Raw genomic sequence first — 24568 nt, 5'->3', positions numbered from 1 at the left:
GGCAATACACAGTGACGACTAACAAACACTGTCATAGCAGTGAAAGGAGTTAAATGTAGAATCAGAAGTGAAGCCCAGCAGGTCAGGATGCGAGACGTCATGTGTTGCTGTGAAAATGTGAAGCAATAATACAAAGCCCTCTGAGGACAGTGTGGGTCGCATCAGGATGAGCTGCCCCATCTGACCCACATTCATCATATCATGGCTTAGTACTGCCTCCGTCTCACTAATGTGCGTCTAAATCATTAGCTAATATTCCTATTAACAGCTTTGTTTAGATTTCAGTAATGCATGATGCCTTCCGCTGGTTCATCTAGAACCACTGGTGACAGCTTCCCTGCCAGATGTTTAAACATGTCAAATATAATGTGTATGGTAGTCTGAGCAGCTCAGCGAGGTGCAGAGTTTGAAATAATCAGTGAAAGTATTCATTTGCACCACCATGGCAAATCGAAGCACTTGAAAGGTTAATGATACCACTTTTACTTTTATTGGAGTTGGTCTCAGTTCAGTTCAGAGAAACCACTTTATTGTGCTGCAAAAGGAGTTTACTGTGTACTTGAAGGTACGCGGTTGAACAAGCAATGCCAGAGTACACCAAGTACCGACAGAAGTTGTTTTTCTATCTACAAAAAGGAAAAGTTTATTTAATGATGGAACGTATCGTAAAAGGTTCAATGTCGAGATATTGAATTAGCTACCTTCCAGAATATCTGATCTGGCAGTGCAATAACCTGCTTATAATGACAGTAGCATTATTAAAGTTGTGTTTAGGCATTTAGAAAACCGCAGTTTTCCCCTAATCTTAACCAAAGTATTTTGCTGCCTTTAAGTAACCACAGTCAGGAGTCCGACTGTCGTTCACTGTGAATTCATCACTGTGAGCAGGAACAGTTTTGGCACATGAAAACAGTTTGTAAAAATGAGACAGGGTTAAGCATAGATGACTCAACAATATGCAAAATTACATGTACAAATTAAACTACTGCAATACTCCATCTGATGCAGTCTTGCTTTTGTGGCATGCAGATCAATAGGAGTCTGTACAGAAGTTTGGTGCACTGTGAAGTCTCTTAAAGCTGCATTTGCACTGTGGAAAAGGAACAGGAGAGTTGGCAGACTCTTCTAGTCTAACAGGTGAATCTTGCTGTGGAGAGCGAGGCAGTGAAAGGGAGCTTAATTATCCAGGGAGAAGGAACAAGCCTTCACTTCGGAGTCGCTGACGTGCCCTCAGCCTTATGATTTAGTGCAGTCTTTGCTTCGAGTGAAGCGGTATGGAAGTTATTAAAATGTTAACCCTGCAAGGCTGTGGGAATGAATCTTACAGAGTTCATGTATCAGAGCCTGAGTCTGTTTCTGCATTAAGCTACGGCATTTTTTGATTTGAGGGATACAGATTTTGTTTGGAAATGATTCCAAGCAGAATTCTGTGTCGAATTACTAATCTGTCCAAAACCCATGAGAAAGTAAATAAATTACAGAGAAAATAATGAAAAATATGACTCAAATGCTACGTCTTCTTTTATTTGGCCCTGACATGAAGAAATTTTGCAAGTAGGCTTTAAAAGAGAATAAATAATGCTTCTGTCTGCGTCCATGTTTGAGCCTTCGGACAGACAATCATGATAAATTGATAAGTGATCAGTTCAGAAACAGGACTTCAGTGGAGAAGGAGATGGCTGTATTGATCCTGCAGCGTGCTGAGCTGTGACTGTGACTTGTCGGCTGCATGCAGATGAAAGGCAGTGTGTGGTGCAGATTTGTACCCTTGATGTGACATGGCTATTAAAAAATGAACAGTTTATACCGGCTTTTAAAAGCTTAATAGGACACAGGCTCAGGGGGATTATCCAGCAGCTGCTGGAGGCCACAGGGGAAAGTAAAAATTAACTTCTGCATGTGAGGGAACTGCACCAATCAGCTGCACAGCAGCCACACAGTTATGTACCTCCATTATTTTCACCTCCCCTGCTGTAACCGAGGAATTAAAGCTAATTCCATGTTTCTAATTCCATGAAGTCATTTGTTTAATTTAAATCTATCTCCACGCTGACAGTCACGTTTACGGTCTGTTGTCTGCCTGACTGTGTCTCACTGAAAGTGGTCAGTAAGAAAAAAATTAAATGCGACGCTTTTTGCCAAAAATGGAGCAAATTTAAGGGTCACATTTTCCAGCAAAGCATGATAGATTGTTCACTGAAGGAATTATGTAGCATCAATTCACCCCTTAAGTACAGACTAAAGCCTCAACTGTACTTTGTGTTTAGTGCTCATCAACCAAGCTCCAAGCAGTTTCTCTGCATTTTTACAATTACAGTTTCTTTTTGATTCACTGTGGTCTTATCTCATTTTCAATGCAATGTAAAGTCCTGCACCTCTAATAAACAGCACAACCATGGCTAAAAGTCGAAAGAACTCAAAAATGTATTTTATGCTGTATGACATAAGGTATTGCCATAAATCACAAAATAAAATACAGGTTCAATTGCTGATTATTTATGAAAAAAAGAAAAGAAAAGACCTGGAATCAGTATCTACATGTTTAACAAAATATCAGATTTTTAAGCTTGAATTTCGTTTTCCGATGGAAAAGTAGCTGAAGGCCCAATAGGACAAAGAAATTCTCCATGTTTGTAGTGCTTGTTGCTCTCAAAGATGGTGTCAGTTTGGTGTTCCTTCTCAAAAGCTAGCATGCCTTTCAAAGCTGCTAAAAAGGTTTTGGGCTTCAGAGGGTTATGAAATGTTCAGACAATACAACGAACACTGCAAACGCCGCACCTGTCCAATGTCAGCATGTTAGTTACACAGTAGGACACACGGGCTTAGACTTGATGATGGTACTGGATGAAAAGTCTCCACAACCATCACAATTAATTCTTAGTAAAACACAAACATACATGCAAGATTGTAGTTATTTCACTTAAAATCACAAATAAAAATGGAGGTTCAACTTGAAAAAAGTTCAATGAATCAATTCTGAATAGTTCATCTTGTGTTATCATGACATTTAAGGCTCAACAGAGGTGTTTACTGACCAACACTGACATCCACAGAGGCATAAAATAGTTCACTCTTTTCTACACGTCCTTTCCTAAATTGTAGAATGCTACTCCACCCATCTTACCACCCACATGCCCCAGAAGATAAATACACGAGACAGCCTGGGTGTCCACAATAGCAGCTGCAGCTAAGCTTTAAAATAAAAATGTACCATTATCCTCCTAATCAGGTTAAACTGCGTTTACGGCAAGTTAATCTGTCACTAAAGTGAGAAAACTCAGAGACTCGAGGGATGATTTGGGGTATCAGTGATAAGATAAGAAGATAAGAGGGAGGGTGAGGCAGGAGGAAATGATAACTGCCCTCAGTGAAATTGTCTCTTTCATCAGTATGTCAAGACGCTTTAGACAGACTAATTGCAGCTGTTGACCAGTTCTCAGGAACGAATGATTCCCAGGCTGCTGATGCATTTATGTGGCTAACTGAAAGGAGGTCATTCATAGTCTTATCCTACTGTTTTTAATTGGAGCAATGTTGCTCCTGGCACATGCATTTTATAACTTTGTCCTTCACTTGTTGTCCTGTCTTGCTCTGAAAGCAAAACATGATTGAACACCGCTCCCACTTTACTTCAACAAACTCTAGAGGTCATTTATGTCGAATGAATTCAAAACAATCTGGAGGGTGTTCAGTGTGTGATTTAAACATGGGACTTTATCGCAAAAGCAGCCAGACAGAAGCCAGATCATTTATCAAACCTGATAAATCAGGTTTTAGTGTGGTTTGTAAGGCTGTAATTTGCCAGTCCACCACTTCGGTCTTAAACAACTATTTGATGGATTGCAATGAAATTTTGGAAAGATATTAATGGTGCGCAGAGGATGAACCCCAGAAACTTTGATCTATTGACTTCTTCTCCAGCACCACTATAAGGTCCAAAATTTTTGAATGACTAAAGAAGCTTGGCACAATGATTCTGATTTTTTAGTTTGCCTTGTATCTGCCTTGTATCACCGTGTTCAATCCATGATCTTTATGTTAAGCAGAGAACAGCAACAATAACTAACTAGTCTGACAAACTGCCTTCATCCTGCAGCACGAATGCACGCTAAGTCTCTTCAACCAACACTTCAAATTCACCAAAAATGCAACTCATGGTCAAGGAAGGTGGTAGGCAGGCAGACTCAGCAGACTTCTTGCGTGCAAAAGAGGTGAAGATTTTTATTTTACTGTGCTTCTCCATTTACATGAGACTTAAAGTGACACATAAAAAATTCTAAAATAATTTACAAGGAAAAATGATTCCAATTTTAACTAATAGCTACTTAAAAAAAAACTGCGACTTTGTGACTGCACAACCTCACCTCTCTCTCAAGGGAGCAAAATTCCTTATATATGGTGCTCAATTCACACCCTCATCACTTGAGCTCCACCATCACACAGCATGGTGGCCGACTCTATAACCTTGATGCAAACAAATCTGCAAAAGGCATCACTGTACACACTACAAACTTGTTGGCATTTCTGAATGACTCCTTTAGAGATAAACACATCAAGTCAATACTAACTGATGCCTTTTAATACAAAAGAAACATTCATGAAAAAAAGGAAAAACCCTCCATTTGGTCAGACCCACTGATGTCACTCTGACATCACCAACACTATAAGTTCAGGATGTGCTTGGCCGGCCTCCTCCCAACCTCTAGTCCTGCATGGTTAGTCAGACCAAAGGAGCAAATAATGAATGACTGTGTGTTTTTCTTTTCTCCCATATGACTGTAACATAATATGAACACAAACAAGCCCAGTATAGTATGTGCTGCAATGTTGCACTAGCATGGTTAAATTAAAACAAAATACACATAAAGAAAACAATATTGAGCAATGTGAAAGTGAAAATGAGAGTTCTCACCCACAGTGGGGGTGGCATGGCTCAGTGGGTAGAGTGGCTGTCTTGCGACCGGAAGGTTGCCGGTTCAATTCTTGGCCCGTTGTGCTCATGTCGAGGTGTCCCTGAGCAAGACACCTAACCCCTAATTGCTCCTGATGGGTTGTGGTTAGCACCTTGCATGGCAGCTTCCGCCATCAGTGTGTGAATGTGATGTATCTTGTAAAGCGCTTTGGGTGCCTTGCAGGTATAGTAAAAGCGCTATATAAATATGGACCATTTACCATTTACAGTGTCACAGCCTCGCACTAAGTCTTATTCAGTTAAACTTAAAGCCGGTATAGGCAGTGTTTTTTTTTTAATTTTGATTTCCCTGGGCAGAAATTCCACAACTGTCTGTCAGCATGTTGAAATTTAAATGGTCTGAGAGCAAACTGAACTTCTTGGTTTTGCTTTCAGGATTTAAAAAATCTAGTCTGTAGTAATAGACTTTGGCCAATCACAGGCCTGTTCTCTGAGAGGAAGTCGTTCCTATTGGCTGTTCTACAAATCCAGAAGGTACAACGCCTGCTTCCCTGATGGAAAATCCTGCAGAAGTTGTTGTTCTAGCATTGACAACAACCATCTTCACTGCAAAACGACCAAAAAAAAGGAAGATGCACTCATCACAAAGACAGCGCAAAGAAGCGCCAGACAACAAACGCAATGGAATACATGCCAATATCAAAGCTGCTCTCAGAGATGTAGAGAATTTTGGTCAGTTTGTCCGTGTTACTGTGTGACTTTGGTTTTGTAGCATGTTTGTTTGAAGCACCAAACTCCCAAACAAACTAACCAATCAAAGCAGCAGTAGACAAACAAAGCTTGTATTCTGTTAGGTAAAATTAGTCTTTTTGCCCAAGGAGTCAGATTTCTTTCAAGAGAGTTATCGTGGCTTGAATGTCCTGTCAAAATAAATCAAGATTATAGCGTGTAATTAAACAGATAATTACTCCCAATGGCGGCCTATTTTAGATGCTTAAAATACACGGTGCTCCTCGAGTCCAGCACATTGCTTAGCTTCCGTTCCATTGTGATGGTTTGTCAGCTTTGGTAGGTGGTCTAGATTTAACATGAAAGCACGCATTTAAAACTCATGATGCTTCAGGGGAGGGATGCATTTTGAAATCCTCCATTTAGTTTTGCCTTTTCCAGATTTCAGCCTACTGCAGTGTTAACTTAATTGAAGTGAAATTCTGATAATTTGCATCTTTCATCTCACTAAATAGCTCACTAAGACTGCAGTAAAGACAAACAAGAGGAATCCACAAATTGTGTCCACAGAATCACATGTGACACTTCCCCCTACTCAGCGATTTTTATATGGCAGGTGTCTGGAGCACAAACTACACTTGCACATGTAAATTAACACCAATAGTAATTGTAAATTGATTTAATGCTAAAACGGTTAATGCGAATATGTTATTGACTGTTTACGTGAGCTATGTAAGTTATAGATTAGACTCACAGGCCGCTGACATTAACAGCTAAAAACATACGAAAGGTGGATGGTGTGAAGTTTGCATTTTTTATCCGTTAGTCAATGTACAATATCAGCACTGATGTAATCTTTTGTTTGGAAAATGCAACAATCCTGAAGCTTTTCAGGCCTCAGGATATTTGTAACAGTCTTCCTCGCAGTCATTTATGAAACCATGAAATAGCTGGGTGCTTCATCACAGAGAAGCTCCAAGCAGAAAAACAATCACACCTCAAAAACTTTAACCAGTGGGGCAAGCCCTAATGCTAATTTTCCAAAAAAGTAATATCTATTTAACTTATTTAGTGAAGAAAATAAAAGCAAAGGTTGAACTAGAAAATACTGAATGACTTACGTACAGTTCAAAGGAACATCTAATGATTCATCCACAGCTAGCAGCACTCCAGAGAATATGAAAATCGTTGAGGGTGATTTTTTTTTTCATCCATTTGTAACCAACAAATTGCATTATTTCTTTTTTGAGCTTCGTTTACGTTTGCTCTTATGTCACTGACACAGTGGACAGTGCTGATTTCTGCTTGTTTCACAATAACAATTACAGCTAAATATTCCAATAAAGAAACATGTGAATAAATACATATGCAAGAGAATAAGTTAGAACACTTAAATATAACTGTAGTATTAAGTAATACACAAAATATTCAGTAGTTACCTAAAAGTAAAGTTCTCTTTTATTCAATTCAACTATTTATGTAGTTCAACTTGTATTTTCCGTCATTGCAAATTAACAGTAATAGTCCCCATCTTGATCTTCTTGTCTTCACTGTCAAGTAACTATTTTTAATTTGAAACTGTAAAATTATGACTTGAACTTATGACTTGTTGTGAGATAAAACAGCGATGCTTCTCATTTTTCCCTGCAGACTGGGTGATGACTGGAGCGCTGTGAGCGAGCTGTGGGAGGGAAAGGATTAGATCTCACTGTATTTCATAATCTCCGATCTAAGATGACTTGGTGGGAGAAATGTCATAGCTCAGTGGGAGGATTAGAGGAGAGCTGTATCACTATTCCTTCGTCCTCCTTTAGTTCAGCTGGATCTCAGCGTCGACCTCTGCAGAGTGATCACGGTCTGAGAACCATCAAAGACTCGCTTCAAACTGCTGCACTGGAGAAAGTTGGTGTCATAGAACAGAATGTCTTAATGTGGGGCTTTCTCACTAGAAAAATTATACTATTTGCTGTAAATATGTCCAAGGTGACCTTTTCACATTATCCTGAGAACCACTCGCAGTTACTGTTAGAAAAAAAATGGTTCTTAAATGGTTCTTCAGAAAGCTCTCCAGTTCTTCAAAGCATCATCACCAATTGGTACGATTTTATTTATATTTTTATATATTTCATGCTACCTTGAAAGTACTGAAGGTCCCTCATTTTGACATTTGTGACACATAATAGCATAAATCTGCAGGATACATCCTTAATTAATCAGCTAATCAATCGATCCTTAAAACATCAGAAAACAGTGGCAGAGGCCCATCAGGATTACTAAAAACCAAAGCTGGCATCTTGTAATGTGTTGTTCTGTCTGCTTAACAGTCCAGAATGCAAAATATTAAATGTATTCTAATGAAGAGGACCGAAACATGCTGAAGATATTGACTGTTTAAAAATGAAACGATTGTCAAGTCATGTCATTAAGAATAACATTTTTTTTCCTTTAGTGCTTTGGAGAGCTATTTATGGTGCCAAAGTTGGAACTGTTGCAAGAAATGGTTCTCTGACTTTTTATTGTTGGTTTTAGGTAGAGCTAGCTGTAACTACTTCAGATATTTTCTCCTATCTTCAAGTTTAGTACTTTAATATTGTTTCATTTGACCTCATTGGGTCTCGAGTAACTAAATTCAGATTAACTAACTACAATAATATAGATTTATCATGTCATCTCATTTGCATTTTCATGCATGTTTGGTATCTACTATTATTTCTTTAACTGCGCCAAACCATAAACATATCAGTGTGAATGCAGCTTAAAGCCACTTAATGCTTGAAACGGTACACATCAGAGGATTATAGTCACTGACAGGACTTCACTTCCTGTTGCTCACTGGATCCTGCAGACAAACAGTCCGTTCGTTTTTCTGTTCTGCAGCAGTTAAAGCTGCAAATCAGCTGAGGATGCATCAGTGAAATTACAATAATAATAATAATAATAATGATAAGTTTAATTTATAATACACTTTACATTTGAAAACCAAATCTCAAAGTGCTACAGATAAAAACATCAACAATGAAATACAGCAGATTAAGAAAATGCTTTTAAAAACATAAAAGTCTTCAACTGTTTTTTTAAAAACTTCAAGCCACTGTGGCGCCCGCAGGTGGTTGGGGAGGGCATTCCACAGTCGTGGTGCAGCCACCTGAAAGGCCCTATCTCCCATGGAGTGGAGTTTGGACCTTGGAACCTGGAGTTGGTTGCTGTTGGAGGAGCGGAGGTGCCTGGTCGGATTGTGTTGACTGATCAGATCTTTAAGGTACACTAGCGCGCTGCCATGGACACAGTGATAGGTCAGGAGACAAATCTTAAATTCGATCCTGAACCTAACTCGAAGCCAGTGGAGGTTATGGAGGATGGGGGTGATGTGATGGGATTTGCACACCCTCATCAGGATCCTGGCAGTGCAGTTCTGGATGTACTGCAGTCGCTGGAGGCTCCTGCCAGGAATCCTGATGAGGAGTGCATTACAGTAGTCTAGCCTGGAGGAAAACGAAGGTGTGGACCAGCTTCTCAGCATCAGGGAGGGAGAGGAAGGGGCGGAGTTTGGAAATATTTCTGAGATGAAAAAAAGCAGTTTTACAGATGTGTTGAATATGGGTGTCAAATGATAGGTGGGGGTCAAAACGTACCCCTAAGTTTGTTACAGAGGATGTAAGGGGAATATCATGGCCGGCAAAATAGAAAACGGGGGGTCGGCATGGCTCAGTGGGTAGAGTGGCCGTCTTGTAACTGGAAGGTTGCCAGTTCGATCCTCAGCCCATTGAGCTCATGTCGAGGTGTCCCTGAGCAAGACGCCGAACCCCTAATTACTCCTGGTGGGTCGTGGTTAGCGCCTTGCATGGCAGCTTCCACCATCAGTGTGTGAATGTGACATATCATGTAAAGCGCTTTGGATAAAAGTGCTATATAAATACAACCATTTACCATTTAAAACAGTTGATGTGGGGTTCCAAAAAGAACACCTTCCGTTTTAGAGCTGTTCACCTGGAGAAAGTTGTCATTCATCCACGCCTTCGTTTCCCCCAGGCAGTCGGTGGACAATGATGTTGGGGATGTGGGGTCCAACCTGATATAGAGCTGAGTATCATCAGCATAGCAACGGAAGGCAACTCCATGCCTGCTGATGATGTGGCCCAGGGGGAGCATGTAAATTGAAAATAGGGTAGGGCCGAGAACTGACCCTTGAGGCACTCCACAGTTGACAATGTGGGGCCTAGATCTGGCTTTCACAAGGGTCACATACTCTGCTCTATCAGTCAGGTAGGAAAACCACGAAACCACTGAAGTGCTGTGTCTGAAATGCCAATGAAATATTGCAGACGGTGGAGGAGGATGGTGTAGTCAACAGCGTCAAAGGCGGCTGAGAGGTCCAAGAGCAGAAGGAGGGAAGGACAGCCCTGGTCAGATGCCACCAGCAGGTCATTGGTGACCCTGACCAGGGCCGTCTCTGTGCTATGGGCAGTGTGGAAACCAGACTGAAATTTTTCATAAATACTGTGTGAGTGTAGGTGATTATGGATTTGGGAGGCGACAGCTTTTTCTATTACTTTGGAAAGGAAAGGGAGGTTGGAAATGGGCCGGTAGTTGGATAAGATGTCAGGGTCGAGGGAGGGTTTTTTTAGCCGGGGGTTGATTAGTGCGCTTTTCAGAGTGGCTGGAAGGTAACCGGATTGCAGGAAAGAGTTTATGATGGTGGTAATGAGAGGGCTTAATGAATAGATATTTGATTTGATGAGGGGAGTGGGAAAAGGGTCCAGAGGACAGGTTGAGGATCTCATGCTGTGGATGAGAACCTCAACCTGTCCGTGTGAGAGAAGTGCAAAATGGGAGAAGATAGGTGCAGAGGTGAAAGAAGTGGATGGCATGATAGCAGAAGGTGTTAAATTTGAGCGTATTGTATTGATTTTTGAGGTGAAAAAGTTGAGAAAGAGATTACATTGGTCATCTGTACTGGTGTCTTGCATGTGGCCTGGTGGGCTAAGAAGATGGTTAACTGTTTTAAAAAGTTGTTTGGAATTTCCTGGGCTGTTATTAATGATATTGGAGTAGTGTTGTGACCGTGCATGGCTGAGTGACTTGGCGTAGGCTCTTACAGTGAAGACACAACATTAAAATCCTTTGCAGGGCATTAAGAGGGCAGCTTTACATAATGCACTGCTCCTCTACAATGAGATAATATCTGACGTGCAATTGCATGACTGTTGTCAAGTAAACAAAGAATTAAACAAAATGGATAGCAAGTCTGTGAGTGTGTACGATCCTGGGGCCTTCTCATTTCATGTTACAAACACAATGCATGTCATTGTTAGAAATTTTTATTAAATAGTTTAAATTTTTATGTAGAAATGATGCATCATGATGCTTTAAATAACTGCTCCTGGATTTCCTTATATTTCACAGTAGCAATGATGACATTACAATATATTTGACCACTTATGATGTTAAAATATAGCAAATAATACAGCAAAGCAAATGCATCTCTGAGTGTCTTTTGACCTTCAGCAGTTTGCAGCTTCGACTCTGTCACAGACAATGAAGTGTCACCTGCATTTGCTGTGCATCTATAAAACTGTCACGTGAACCTTCTCTCTCAGGGAAATTACAAAGGTGGGCACTCTGCATTAACGTATGGGCAATCAGACAAATTGACTCAGAGTCAAACACCAGTGGATGAGCTAACAACATCTGGCAAGCAGATTAAGTCCATCTCAGTGGTCTGTGGTTATGTTAGCGAGAGCAGAGGGTGCATGGGATTTAGACTAACTTGAATGGAAACTGTCAATATTTGGGAGAAATTTGCTTATTTGTTCATCCTAAGGTTAAAAAAAAACGCAAAAATGTGCCAATTTAGCACATAACTGTTATAAAACTACATTAGTGTGATGTGCGTTAGTTAGAACTGAATGGTTTTGTTACCTTTGAAGGAACCAGAATTATTTGCTCTGTTCCCAGTGTTTGTGCAAAGCTAAGCTAACATAGCCTTTCCTGCATACTCATACCCTATTATAGAAATTAGATTTGTATCGATCCTCTCATCTAAATTTCTGAAAGAACATTCCTAAAACCTTTAAAGGAACACTGACCATTTGATAATGTGCTTATGTAAAGTTGTTGGCATGTATTCAGCTTTGCAGCCCTGCTGAGCTTAAATGTAAATGCCATCAGTGCCAACAGCTGCCAAGTGGGAGCCAATCATACCTGGGAATCACTGCTGGTGCTCATACAGATCTGAAAACAAAGTTGGGAGCTTATTGTGTTGTTGAGTAAATAGGCTGAATGGCATTAAATAAAGAACCAGTTAGCCTTGTTCGAATACAAAAGCAGTGACATCTTTATCATATTTCTCATCCTCTTCTTTGACAGAAAGAAGAGTATTTCTTTAAGTAGAATGAAGTGATTTTATTATGCTATACAATAATCATTCACCTGACAGAAGGACAGCAAGAGTAACTTTGCTGATTGAGAAGCAATTAAATAAAACTATTCAGTTGAATTGATTAATTTCAAGAAAGTGCTGTGACTGATAAGAGCGACCAGCATGCTGTGAGGCCGTTGTTTCAAGATTTCAGAAGATCAATCTGAAGATTCATGAGAAAATCAACATGAAAGACAAGACAAAACGTTTTTCTGTTTTCAGACTTTCCACTGATTTTGGCCTTTTTTCCTGGATTCAGACTTTGCTTTTACCTCTTCACTGAAATATCTCAGCAACAATTTGACAGATGACAATTAAATTTTGTGCAGAAATTCACATTTCCACGATTAACGATCCCATGGACTATGGTGAGATCCTGACTTTTCTGCAGATAACTGACTGTTGAAGCTTGAAATGCTCATTTGAGAATCCAGCCTTGTTTACTTAAAACATGTTGCTAAGCTGCTCTGCAAAAAATGAATCAAGTTACCGACTTAACGTTGGCTGACTGGATGAGCGCAGCCAAAAGCGCATTCTCTTCATAAAACGTTCGAGTTTATGCTGTAACTGTATAATGTGTGTGTGTGCGTGTATGTACCTCCAACCAAGGTTTAATCTCTTAGTCTAAACAGCCCCCAAGAGGGTAATTCCTGACCATCTGCCCCCATAGCTCATATCGACCGACCAAAGTGACAAGGACATAGACGACCAGCAGCCTCTGCAGTCCTGCCGTCGCCTGTGTCAGCAAACCTTTAAATTACATAATAAGGTTTTTTAGTTCCCTCTCACTGTCGCCAAGTGTTTGCTGAATGGGAATCCACGGGAAATTTTGGATTTGTTGGGTTGTCTGTATAAAATCTGTGAGGATTTTGCTATGTGAAGTGCTACCAGTTTACATATATTATGAATTGGTGTTATGTGAATAAAATTTAATTGATAAACTTCACACTCCAAAAAGCAACAAATGTTTTGAGTTTGAACATTTAAATGACAGATTATTCCTGTTTGTCTTTGTACTTGCTGTTAAATGTGGTGTATTTATTTGGCTTTGCTTCGTCTCATTCTTTAAACAGTAAAACAGAGCAGCTGTCTAATAAAATCCTCCCCTCTATCCTTGCATTACCCACACATGGTGTCATTGAATGCTGTTACAAAAATGCTGCCAAAATTTGGACAAAGACATGACCTTTGTTTATCTCCTCCTCCAGCTGCTCCTGATGATACAGTTATTTTGGTGGCTGCAGCTTTTATTGTAAACCTTCTGCGAGCAGCCATCTCTGATTTTCTGAATTTAACTGTAGGTTTTATTAGTTGGACTTAACTGATGCAAAACTGTATGCTGCTATTAGATGCCTAATCTGTCATTCAACTTTATGTTTAATTTTTTACTTGAAATTTAATTTATTCACTACATTGATTGCCTTTATATATTTATACAGGTGAAGACTGAACTTGTAATGGAGTATATTAATATTAGTTACCAACAAATCTAAAAAGAGGGGTAGAAACACTGACAGGAAATAGAATCGAAACGTCACTTACAAGCAATTTCAATTGAAATTTGCTGTTTTTTTCATATGATCCTAAAAAATGATCCTAAAGGTTTTTGTGTGGAAACTTGCACCAGGATTAAATTAAACCTCCTTTTTACCACTCTGTCACCCCTGTTGAGGTTATTGATTAGCAGTCATCTATTCTGATTGCCAGTGGTGAGCGTGCATCCTCCAGGGATATCACCAACTTGTCATCTTGCCCTCTCTGTTGATACAGGCAGGATGATGATAAGATGGAATTTCTGTCCAGAGCAAGTGATTATACACTCGTCCTGTGCGCTCCGTCAACCCAGTCTACCAAAAAATATGTTCCTGTATATACAGCTAAAGTGCATTCCCATTTGTATACTGACAGTCAATGGAAACTTTGAGGCAGAAATGTACGCAGAATTCTACTTGTAGGGGGGTTGTAATTATTCATTGTGGATTTACTGATGATCTAGTGCCCTGGTAGTTGAGATAATGATGAGTTGTCATTTTGTCATGATTCATTGCTCATGGGTTGGTCACTTTGCAAAAGTGAACCAAATACACACCAAGCAATACTCAGTGAGTATCTGCACAATTTGAGAATGGGTTTTGAAGGCCTATATAAAGGCCCAGAAAAGGCCACCATTGTTAGTCTGGTGAACAGCATCATGCCACGTCTATCACATGAACGTCTCCGGGCACTGGGTATGGTGGAGGCCGGTTTGAGCTACAGTGATGTAGCCAGGCGTACGGGCTGTTCCCAACCCACAATCAGAAGCCTGGTCCAAAGCATGCGCCGACGGATTGCTGCCTGCATTGAAGCAAATGGAGGCCATACTCGGTATTGACTGTTGTGACTTTGTGTTTGGCAGGTGCCGTTTTCTTTTGTGAAATTCTTTATTTTGAAATCATTCTTGAAACTTTAGATTTTTGTTTCTGTATGCCAATATGCTAAACAAATGATTCATATGAAGAAAATCCAGTTTCGGGCTTCAAAATAAAAATTATGTTGAAAAATATGGTCTCAAAGTTTTTAATGACTGTCAGTATTTTGAAAGAGGCAGAAATTTAATTGGGGCTGCTCAGTGGCGTAGTGGTTAGCACTTTCGCCTTGCAGCAAGAAGATCCCTGGTTCGAATCCCGGGGTGGGCCTGGGATCTTTCTGCATGGAGTTTGCATGTTCTCCCTGAGCATGCGTGGGTTTTCTCCGGGTACTCCGGCTTCCTCCCACAGTCCAAAAATATGCTGAGGTTAATTGAGTACTCTAAATTGCCCGTAGGTGTGAATGTGAGTGTGAGTGTTCGTCTGTGTATGTAGCCCTGCGACAGACTGGCGACCTGTCCTGGGTGTCCCCTGCCTTCGCCCGAGTTAGCTGGGATAGGCTCCGGCTCCCCCCGCGACCCTAATGAGGATAAAGCGGTGTATAGAGGAGAGAGGAGAAATTTAATTGAGAAACAGGTGCATTTTCTCACTGAAAAGTAAGACTGTGAGAAGCTTCCAGTTTGAAAGAGCCACAACATTCCCATAAAGGCCAATTAATGGTTTCCACATCCACATAACCACGAGGGTATGTATGATGTAAATGTCATCATACACTGAAGACCATGAAGAATCCTTTAGTGGAAAACCCAAATTCGTGACAACGTGGAGCAAGCACTTTGACTGCATGTATACCATAATAAAAAAAAAAACTGGCGCTGTGCTTCAAATGCTTGTTATGAGAATACACTCTCCAATGAGATTTTCAGTCATTCACACCTTTTAAATTCATCATTAGAAGGGTTCCAGCATTTGTTGCTGGGCTTTGGAGGAGTCTTGATTTGCTTTCCACTGTTAATGTGCAAACACAGTAGAAGGTTCTAAATTTTCTAGAAATTCATTGTGCTTGATACACGTCAGCGGCAATAACTGATCGGTGCTACAGCCCAGTCTGGAAGTAGCTGCTGTATCTTGTAAAAACTGCAAACCTACAGCACAAATGCAAATTTAACGAAGTATGATTAGAACTGTATTCATGTTTACTGTTCGCTTTCAACTTCTGCCACAGTGAACACCATGATTTGGCCTGCACGCCTCATTTCCACAGTTTTTTGTTTTTAAATGATATGTAATATATGAACTACTTTCCCTTGTGTTCAATGCAAAGAAGATCATTTTGCTAAGAATGGGTGGAAGCTATGCTAATTTCATCACTTTTTCACCATCCACTTTCATTAAATTTATGCAAGCTAGCATGCTAATTCCACGTGTGAAATCCACCAGACAACCATAACCTGAACAGAGGAAAAACGACCAGCAGAGTTTCACAAACGCATCGGAGATCATGGAGGCTCCAGAGGTTCAATTTAGGCCAGGCCGCACAACACGAACTTAAAAATGATACATGTAGAAAGAAACTTCAAAGATACTCCTCTCTTGGGCATGCACACACTGCAAGACTGGACAATGACGGCACATCACACATTATAGAATGTTATTAGATTATTGCACCAGAGGCAGCAGTCAGGGAACATTGCACCACCTCACAAAAACAAAAGCAGGAGACCAAAAAGTCTGGATGAGAATATGGTTTGAGACACAATGAACACCGTTTGTCTATTCTCAGTTTTATTATCTGTAGCTAATGTTACATTTAACGGCAACAGCATCCACTGCATGTATGTTGCTTTGGATAAAGGCGTCTGCTAAATGAAATTGTAGGAACAGATTTTCACTTGTAAATATGAAGCATGGTTGAGATTATTGTGGTCGTCCCGATGAGTCTGTGAGCAGTTATAGAGTTTAAGACTGAACCTGTAAACTCCTTGCACTATCAAATACGTCCCTGGCCATTTGTCACGCAGCTGTTGAAAAGGTTGAAACTGGTGTAAATCAGTCTGAAACTCCTGTAGCAAGAGCTCACTCTGAGGCACCCAAACTACATGATTGGGTTCAGGGAAATAGCATGTTTTTGAAGTAAAATTAAAACTTAACCTTTGTTTGAATGTTTAAAGATTCTCCTCCATTTTTTTAGGTTACCAGGCTGGCAACTCCTGCCCAATTTAATGCATTGCATGACTAGTGTCAAATATATATTGATCTGAAATGCATTTGTGATACATAATAAACATATGTAATTTGGCAGAAAATGTTTCCCTTGCAACAGGGTTGGATCGTTACATAGCGTGATCACACTCCAGGGAATTCCACCTCGTTATTCACCCCCGTGGTGTGACGGTGTAGCTCACATCATGAGCTTTTAAAAGCAAAGCTCATTGTCCTGCAGCCACGTGGTCTGATAGGAGTTAAAATTCTTCCATGTTCAGTATTGTCCTAAACAGCATGTGAGATTAGTTACCAGTGTTAAGCATTCAATCAGCAACTCTAAAAGCCAGCCACAAAAAAGAAGAATAATTCTATTCTAGTTACACTAAAATCATTAGAGTTAAATGTTATTGCCAAGTTCATCTGAGGTTTAAAAAAAAAACAACCTCAAACTTTTACTATTAATAATGTACAACACTAAAAAATCCACAAGAAAACAATTGATCCTCTTTGAAACTGTGCCTGCAGATAAACCTGATACGCTTTGTCAAATTACACATTAAATTGGAAATTTGTAGTACTTGTCATAATAGAAATGAATTAAAACTTCTGGTCAGTCACATGGAAAAGTGTTTACACTCTGACATTTATCACTAATCCAAAATTAAGATGAGGAGTTCCAGATTAGTTGCCAATTATTAGAACCTCCTGAGGGAGTGACAGGCTACTGTGCTCTGCTTAAGTTTGTGGTGTCATTGTGCCAAGCTCTATAGGTTACTGATGCTTCTGAGTCTGGCAATGCATTTCAAAAGATCTCCAATAATTTATAAATAGAGGCAGAGACTGCAAACAACACTGGCCACTAAAACAAGAGTGTTTGATCCAAAATAAGTCTTCAATTTTTGTCACAGATCTGCAGCTAATGCGCCTGTTGGTGTCAAAATACATCGTCAACCAGAAAACACAAAGAAAGAAACCTTTGCTGTTCAAAGGATATATAAAGGCTAAGAGCAGGCCTTTTGTTATCATGTGCACTGAACAGACAAATGAAGAATGGAATCGTTTGTTCACAGTAACAGCAGACACGTCTGATGCAGACAAAAAACAGGTGGTGAAATGTTATGGTTTGGAGTCACATCGCTGCCTTACGGGCTGGACAGCTAGCTGTCTTTGATTCAACCATGAATTAGCATCATATCAAAGAGCGTTGGAAAATGTCAGTCTGAAAGTTCCAGTTGACATGGAAGAGGAGCTTTCAGCAGGATAATGATCCTAGGAACATTGAAAATGCACCAAGAAAAGCACCAAAAATGTGTCAAAAATGAGAAGTGGAGAGTTATGGCCGAATCAAGAAAACAAAGCCACTTTTTAATTTTATCGAATTGTTTTGGGGAAATCTGAAATGGGCAGTATATGCAAAAAAAAACAAAAAAAAACTTTTTTATCATCTTTCAGCTAAAGAGATGTGCAAGGAACAGCAGCAAACTATTGTCAGTGACTGGTGGAAAATGCATATATTGAGTTATTTTGACTTAATGGGGTAATGCTAGCTTCTGATGCTACCTGCTTTTTCCACAAAAGAATGTTACATCCATTTATATTTTGTGAAATTATTTTAAAAAAACAATTTTCCTTGTGGTGTTGTTCAAGTAGTATCTATAGGAACTCTTTCAAGGAGGATCAAAGATTTGCTTGTCTGAATGTGTCAAAAATCAACAACAATTCCATAATTTGCTTATTTTACTTAACTATATTTAGTCTATAATTATACCTACATGTGAATGTGGCAGAATGTAGTGCTCCACCGATATTGATTTTTGAACATTATTCATGGAAACACAAAGACTTCTACTTACATATTTATAGACACACAATAGTATCTGTATGCAGGATAGTTCTCCTCAAGATGTGCATGACTGGAAGCAGTTACTTAAACTCTTAGAGAATGGAGTCAGCAAGTCGAACAAATTCAAACTCAATATAAAGTAACTGTCCGCATAATCCAGTTTACTGCTGTAATCCTTTCAAACAACAGGCCTTGAGGGGAATTCCCAGTCAACCACTTTCTACAATTTCATTTAGCAGATGCTTTTGTCCAAAGCGAACGTACAACACAAGCAAGAATTCAGACATAAGGAAAACCTGTAGTAAGTTCAAATGTGCATCAAGTGCGATTGGTCAAAGGTGTTGCCATCAAGCTGCAGAAGAATTGCCAACCCCCCCCCTTTTTTGTTTGTTTTTTCAACTTTGTCAGTGCTAAATAAGTGCTGGGTTTTGGACCACCTGACTTATTCTACTCCTAAGGTGGAGTCGGATTAAGTGCCTAGGTGTTCTCTGAACAATTGAGTCTTCAGCTGTCTACCACCTGATGCAATAAAACAGAGCATAATCGTCAAGAGGCAGAAAATTCTTTCTCTTCTAAATACACATTCAATTTTTCTGCACTTGTTGATTTTCAGACCGACTCAAACACTCTCCATGATGTGTGAGGGAACAAGTCCACTTCAGACGAAGCCCTGAAAGCAGCCAAAATCATTGACTCAAGTGGTCACGGTTATGGTGATGTATGAAATGTCTGCTGTCTCTTCAAGCACACACTCACACGCAAAAAAAGCTGTCCATAAGACCAGCTTAACTGTTTCCAATATGATAGATAAATATGCGAGGAGAGTAAAATGATGTAACAGGTGCATAAACGAACCTAAAAGGGTGTCAAAATATAAGGGGAATATTCAACAAATGCTAACATGTTGCAGGTCCAAATCATTGCAACCCGTGATGCAAATACAGGTACAGCAAAATTCTTAAGATTGAAAAATTCCTTTTTCTTAATGGAGCATCATTGGTTTTGCCTTACAGCACTGACAGATTTGATCCCTTTGTTGATGTCATGCACACTAACACAATACATGTAACCACCAGGGCTGCAACCAACAACCACTTTCATGATCAATGAAAGTTAAAAAAACCTTAAAAAGCGGAATAAATGCCAATATTGATGTGTTCTGTCTCTGTGTTGTTGTTTTTTGCCGAAAGCAGAAAAAAGTCAAAAAGGAAAGCAATTACATCTGAAGTTTAAATCAGACAATATTGGCCACATTTGCTTGAGAAATTAAGCAATAAATTATCAAAAACTGTTAATTTTTCAAAGGCTTACTGATTAATTGTTGTGCTTCTAGTAATAACAAATGAAAGCAAATGTAGATTAAACAAATGTGGGTAAAAAAGCAGCCCTGCATCTTAAACACGTCATACTATATATATATATACAGAAAGATGTCATTTACGACATACTCACAAGCACATATGACCCCAGCCTTGTTTCCAAAACAAAAAAAATTGACATTCTTGTACAACTAAACTGCAGTCTCAGTTCATTTTGATATTGTGTCCCAGATTATGTTAATTTGTGATGTATTATATGGTTCTAATCAACATATATTTGCCCTTTTATCTTATTATTTTACTGCTTTTTGGACAATCAGTCAGACAGGACTCGCTATCATCGAAAAAAAGGGGAAGGTTCCATTTGGTTAATAACCCTAACTAGTGACAGAAAATGAAAGCACACAGTAAGAATGAAGGTCCCACGCAGGATGTGAACGCCAGCCTGCTGGGTCAAAGTCCTGTTACAGACTTTAAACCTCCACCTAATGCAGCTCCTTCAGACTGGAAGCGTTTCCTATCACGTCAAAACCTTTCAAAACATAACTAAGAATGCCGTTTAGTTGTACGGAAATGCACTTTTTGTGAGGCAGGGTTTTTGGGACTTTATATACACACTCAAACAAACACTCGCAGTTGTACACTTGCACCACCATGAAAGGCAGACTTTGACCTTGGGCGAGATGTTTTTGATGGAGAGGGACATGAATGAAGGAATTTGGGATAGAAAGGCTGATTTCCCCAGACGCTGTGCAGGAGGCTGCGCTCAGTCTGCTGGAAACCTTTACTGCAAAACTTTTTCTATAAATCTGCAGGCAACTGATGAATCCCTCTGGTTGACCTCATCTGGGTCACATGTATGGCACCAAAAGGCCAAATGAGCTGAGAAATTTATTCGGAAAAAACTACTGTGAATCAGGAGAGAAGAGGAGAATTTCCAAACTGCATCCACTTGCAGTTTCATTTTCTAATTGTCTCAAACCTTTAAGCAAAAATCAAACTGTTCGCTGTCCCTCTGTTTCTGTCACTTTATCTCAGTTCTTCACACACAAAACTATGCAATCTCTCATCTCCCTATCCCTGAATTCACATAATCTTGTTTCCCTAATTGACACGTGTTCGCTGCCTGTCAGCACAGACACTCACGCACACGCTGACGCACTCTCATCAGTCTGAGGCAGGTTTTCGTCACTCACCCTGACTGTTGGGTCCCCCCTCTCCCTCCTCGCCGTCCATCATGTTGTTCAGCATCCCCTCTCCTCCTCAGGCTGCAAGCAATGAGAGCTGATCCTGGAAAAAAAAAAAAAAAAAAAGCTCTGGGGTGGACTGATGCCAGAGACAAGATGCCCTTTACTTCTTCAGCATCTCACTCAATCTTTCCTCTTACCACTGGTTGCACAGTTAAAAGAAAAGCAAAACAGAGAATGACAGCTATGTTTCTACTCCCCTTTACTTGTCTTGTCTTTTCCCTGATTCCCTCTGTCTGTCTGTCTGTCTGTCTACTCAGACGCTGCGACTGCGAGTGGCTGCAGGGGAGAGTTGATGATGCTCGGTGTCACTCACATGCACAGTCTCGGTCTCCGCGCTCCACTCGCCCCCCAGTCAGTTTAAGCCTGATGACTACATTCATCATGTATTCAGAAGGTATTATCCCTCTCTTCCTCCCTCCCTCTTTCTCTCCCTCACGCACGGTCATCATCATCCATCTCATCATAAGAGAGATGGACGGAGAGGGATTGAGAGACGGAGGGAATGTACGTCAGATGACAAAGTACTGCCTCCTGAGATTAGGCAACTCCTTTGATGTTCTTTTCAGACAGAAGATGAGATTCCATTTCATTACTGTGCATTCATCCCTCTTTTGTTATACCCCCCACCTTCCACTGCATCTCTCTTTATATTTTTCCTGTGCGCTCGTGGACCATTATCTGTGGGAGAGCTGCAGGCGGCACTTGCACAACTCTGTGAACTTAAAACCCCCACACACTGGCTGAACTGACTGGGTGCATGAGCAGACCTTTGCTCTCCTGGAGAAGTGCATGAGATCTGCGGTTACTGGGAGTTTTATGACATTTGTAACAATGAATAAAAAAAGAAAGAAAAGCACTCTGCTTCTTCTTTGAGTGAATTTACAGCCAGTAATGGGAAAGTTATCACACAAGTCTTTTGTGGTTTTAATATTTCATCTCTACTTTTTACAATCTTTGGGTAAAACATTCAAATTTGCATTCAGGAGTCGTCTCAAAATACCTACGCTTTGGCCTCTTTTGGAACATTTGTGCCTGTTTTTAAATGCCCCAGCATTTTAAGAATAAATCTTTCTGACTATAAATGAGATTTCAGTGTTTTGCGATTATTGTGCCCTGGAGGTCACTGAGAGGAGGGTGAGCTCCAGTGAGTTTCAGAGGAATGCAACATCCCAGAGCTGAGAAGAAAAACAATCGCCAAAAGAAATGTTAAGACAAAGAAAGAGAGAGAGACGGGATGGTGGCAGAGCGAGTTGATGGGACAAAGGTGACAAATATAGAGAAGACTGAAGAATAACATGAGATGGAAGAGGGAAAACAAGGGGGTATAGGAGTAAAAAGCGGCAGGATCTTGGGTTGTGCATCCTTGTTTGAGCTGTGTATCGTATCCCGTAACGAAGTTTAGAGAGCATCACTAATCCATAGCCCCTGCCTCGTGATAAAGACAGAATGGCCAAAATACAACTGGCATTTAATGGATGAAAGGAGGAGGGGAAGGCTTATTTTTTTAACGGTCGGTATTTGTCTGCTTGACATTATGTCACAGTGAACTGTGCGCTCATCTCTGGTTGGATGATCTCTGGGTTTTGGCAGATGTTCAGAGAGATTTTATCCCCACTGACAGGAGCCAGCTACAGCCTCCATCATGTTCACTCAGGGCCCTCCAATATTCAAACAGGTCTGCACTGTAATCACTACATAGGAAATAATATTGGAAATGAATACTCAGAGGTGGGTAGAGTAGCCAAAAATTGTACTCAAGTAAAAAGTAAAAAGTAGTCTTCCAAAAAAAATAAATCACTCAAGTAAGAGCAAAAAAGTATTTGGTGAAAAGACTACTCAAGTACTGAGTAACTGTTTGATTGTAATGTCCAATTTATTTTTTTTAGAAATTATGTGATCAGATGGACAAAAATAATGTGTAAATTCTGGTATTTATTTTTTTTTTTTCCAAAAAAAAAAATTCTGGTATTTAAATAGCAAAAATAAACAAGATCTTTACAAAATGACAAGTTAAGTCACAAGAAACACAAATTTCCAAATATTTGTTTCACATCATAAAGCTTTTCAAAGAAATACCTGAAATAAGGTAACATCTTTATATGTGAACAGTGCAAACTACTTCCAGTGACAAGATATACTGTACAATTGAAGACTCAGTTGTTTAGAGAACACCTAGGCACTTAATCCGACTCCACCTTAGGGGTAGAATAAGTCAGGTGGTCCAAAACCCAGCACTTATTTAGCACTGACAAAGTTGAAAAAACAAACAAAAAAGAAAAGGGTGTGTGTGTGTGTGTGTGGGGGGGGGGGGGGGGTGGTTGGCAATTCTTCTGCAGCTTGATGACAACACCTTTGATCAATCGCACTTGAAGCACTTTTTGCACTTACTACAGGTTTTTCCTTATGTCTGATTTCTTGCTTGTGTTGTACGTCGCTTTGGACAAAAGCGTCTGTTAAATGAAATTGTAGAATTGTAGAATTGTATTTCACTCACAGACTGTATATATATATATATATATATATATATATATATAAATCTTTATATACAGTCTATGATTTCACTCCCACCACCACCACTGTATCACGTGGATCTACCAAGTCTGATGTCACGCTTCACTTGGCCCCTGTTAGATAACAGACGACAAAAGATGGAGATATCCATGCTAATGCTACGCTAATGTTGTTGGACTCCGAAGCAAGATGAAACGTCTAAAAAATGACCCGTTTTTTTCATTCCACGTGTAGAGTTTGTGCCATTACACTGCCACGGTTCGTATATGGTCATGTGACCAAACGGAATCACGTGATTATTGTTGCTTCGTCTGATTGGTGAAACGCAGTCATGTGGTAGATCCACTGGGGGCGTCTCTCCGGGAAAATAAAGCATATCTAATATGGTAAATAAAAAAGTAAGGAGTCGAGTGTAGCCTAATGTAACGCAGTAAGAGTAGCATTTCTTCTTCACAAATCTACTCAAGTACAAGTAAAAAGTATGGCAGAGTAAAACTACTCTCAGAAGTACATTTTTTCAAAAAAGTTACTCAAGTAGCTAAATGTAACGGAGTAAATGTAACTCATTACTGCCCACTTCTGACACTAATGTAGGAAAAGATTCACAAGAGCAACAAAGGTAATTTTTGGGGTATTTTAGACTTAACATCGAAAACCCAAATTAGAAAATAATATTAAATATAAGAAACAAGAAGAAGATAGCATGATAGATATGAAATACATGAGGTGGATCTAAAATGACTGTCAATAATCATCCTCTAACTTCCTGTAATAATTAAACCTGTACCTTGTTTATACATTTTTGTTCTGTTTTATTGAGACTAACTAGAATATATGCATCTCATTTCTCTGTGCATCAGTTTGCATGATGAAGAGCTCATGCATACTCAATCAACCAATTCTGTAAACTCATAAACTACTCCTAATTCTTTATTAGAACCAGTTTATGTGATGAATTTACTCGTCTGATGATCACATGATTGCTTATATCGGTTATGTAGGATGTAGTTATCCAATATTTTTTGACTCAAGTAGG

At 39.7% G+C, this 24568-nt stretch overlaps 1 protein-coding gene across 2 annotated transcripts in view; it reads right to left on the bottom strand.

Annotated features, from left to right (window-relative positions):
* The window catches only part of slc12a5b (solute carrier family 12 member 5b), a 48692-nt gene extending 27135 nt beyond the window's left edge, over positions 1 to 21557 (bottom strand). The window contains exons 1-2 of one of the 2 annotated variants that reach the window (XM_051950078.1): positions 21335 to 21557; positions 20968 to 21061 (exon numbers count right to left, since the gene is read on the bottom strand). In XM_051950078.1, the coding sequence (XP_051806038.1) occupies positions 20968 to 21022 (55 nt within the window). In that variant the 5' untranslated portion in view covers positions 21023 to 21061; positions 21335 to 21557. The remainder of the gene's footprint in view (positions 1 to 20967; positions 21062 to 21334) is intronic. The other variant, XM_051950079.1, reaches the window with a different exon arrangement.
* Positions 21558 to 24568: the final 3011 nt, after the last annotated feature.

This window comes from Acanthochromis polyacanthus, chromosome 6 (assembly GCF_021347895.1).
Source record: "Acanthochromis polyacanthus isolate Apoly-LR-REF ecotype Palm Island chromosome 6, KAUST_Apoly_ChrSc, whole genome shotgun sequence".
In the NCBI taxonomy this organism is placed as follows: domain Eukaryota; kingdom Metazoa; phylum Chordata; class Actinopteri; family Pomacentridae; genus Acanthochromis; species Acanthochromis polyacanthus.
Note: the sequence above shows the minus strand (reverse complement) of the source record. Positions and strands in the feature narration are given on the sequence as shown.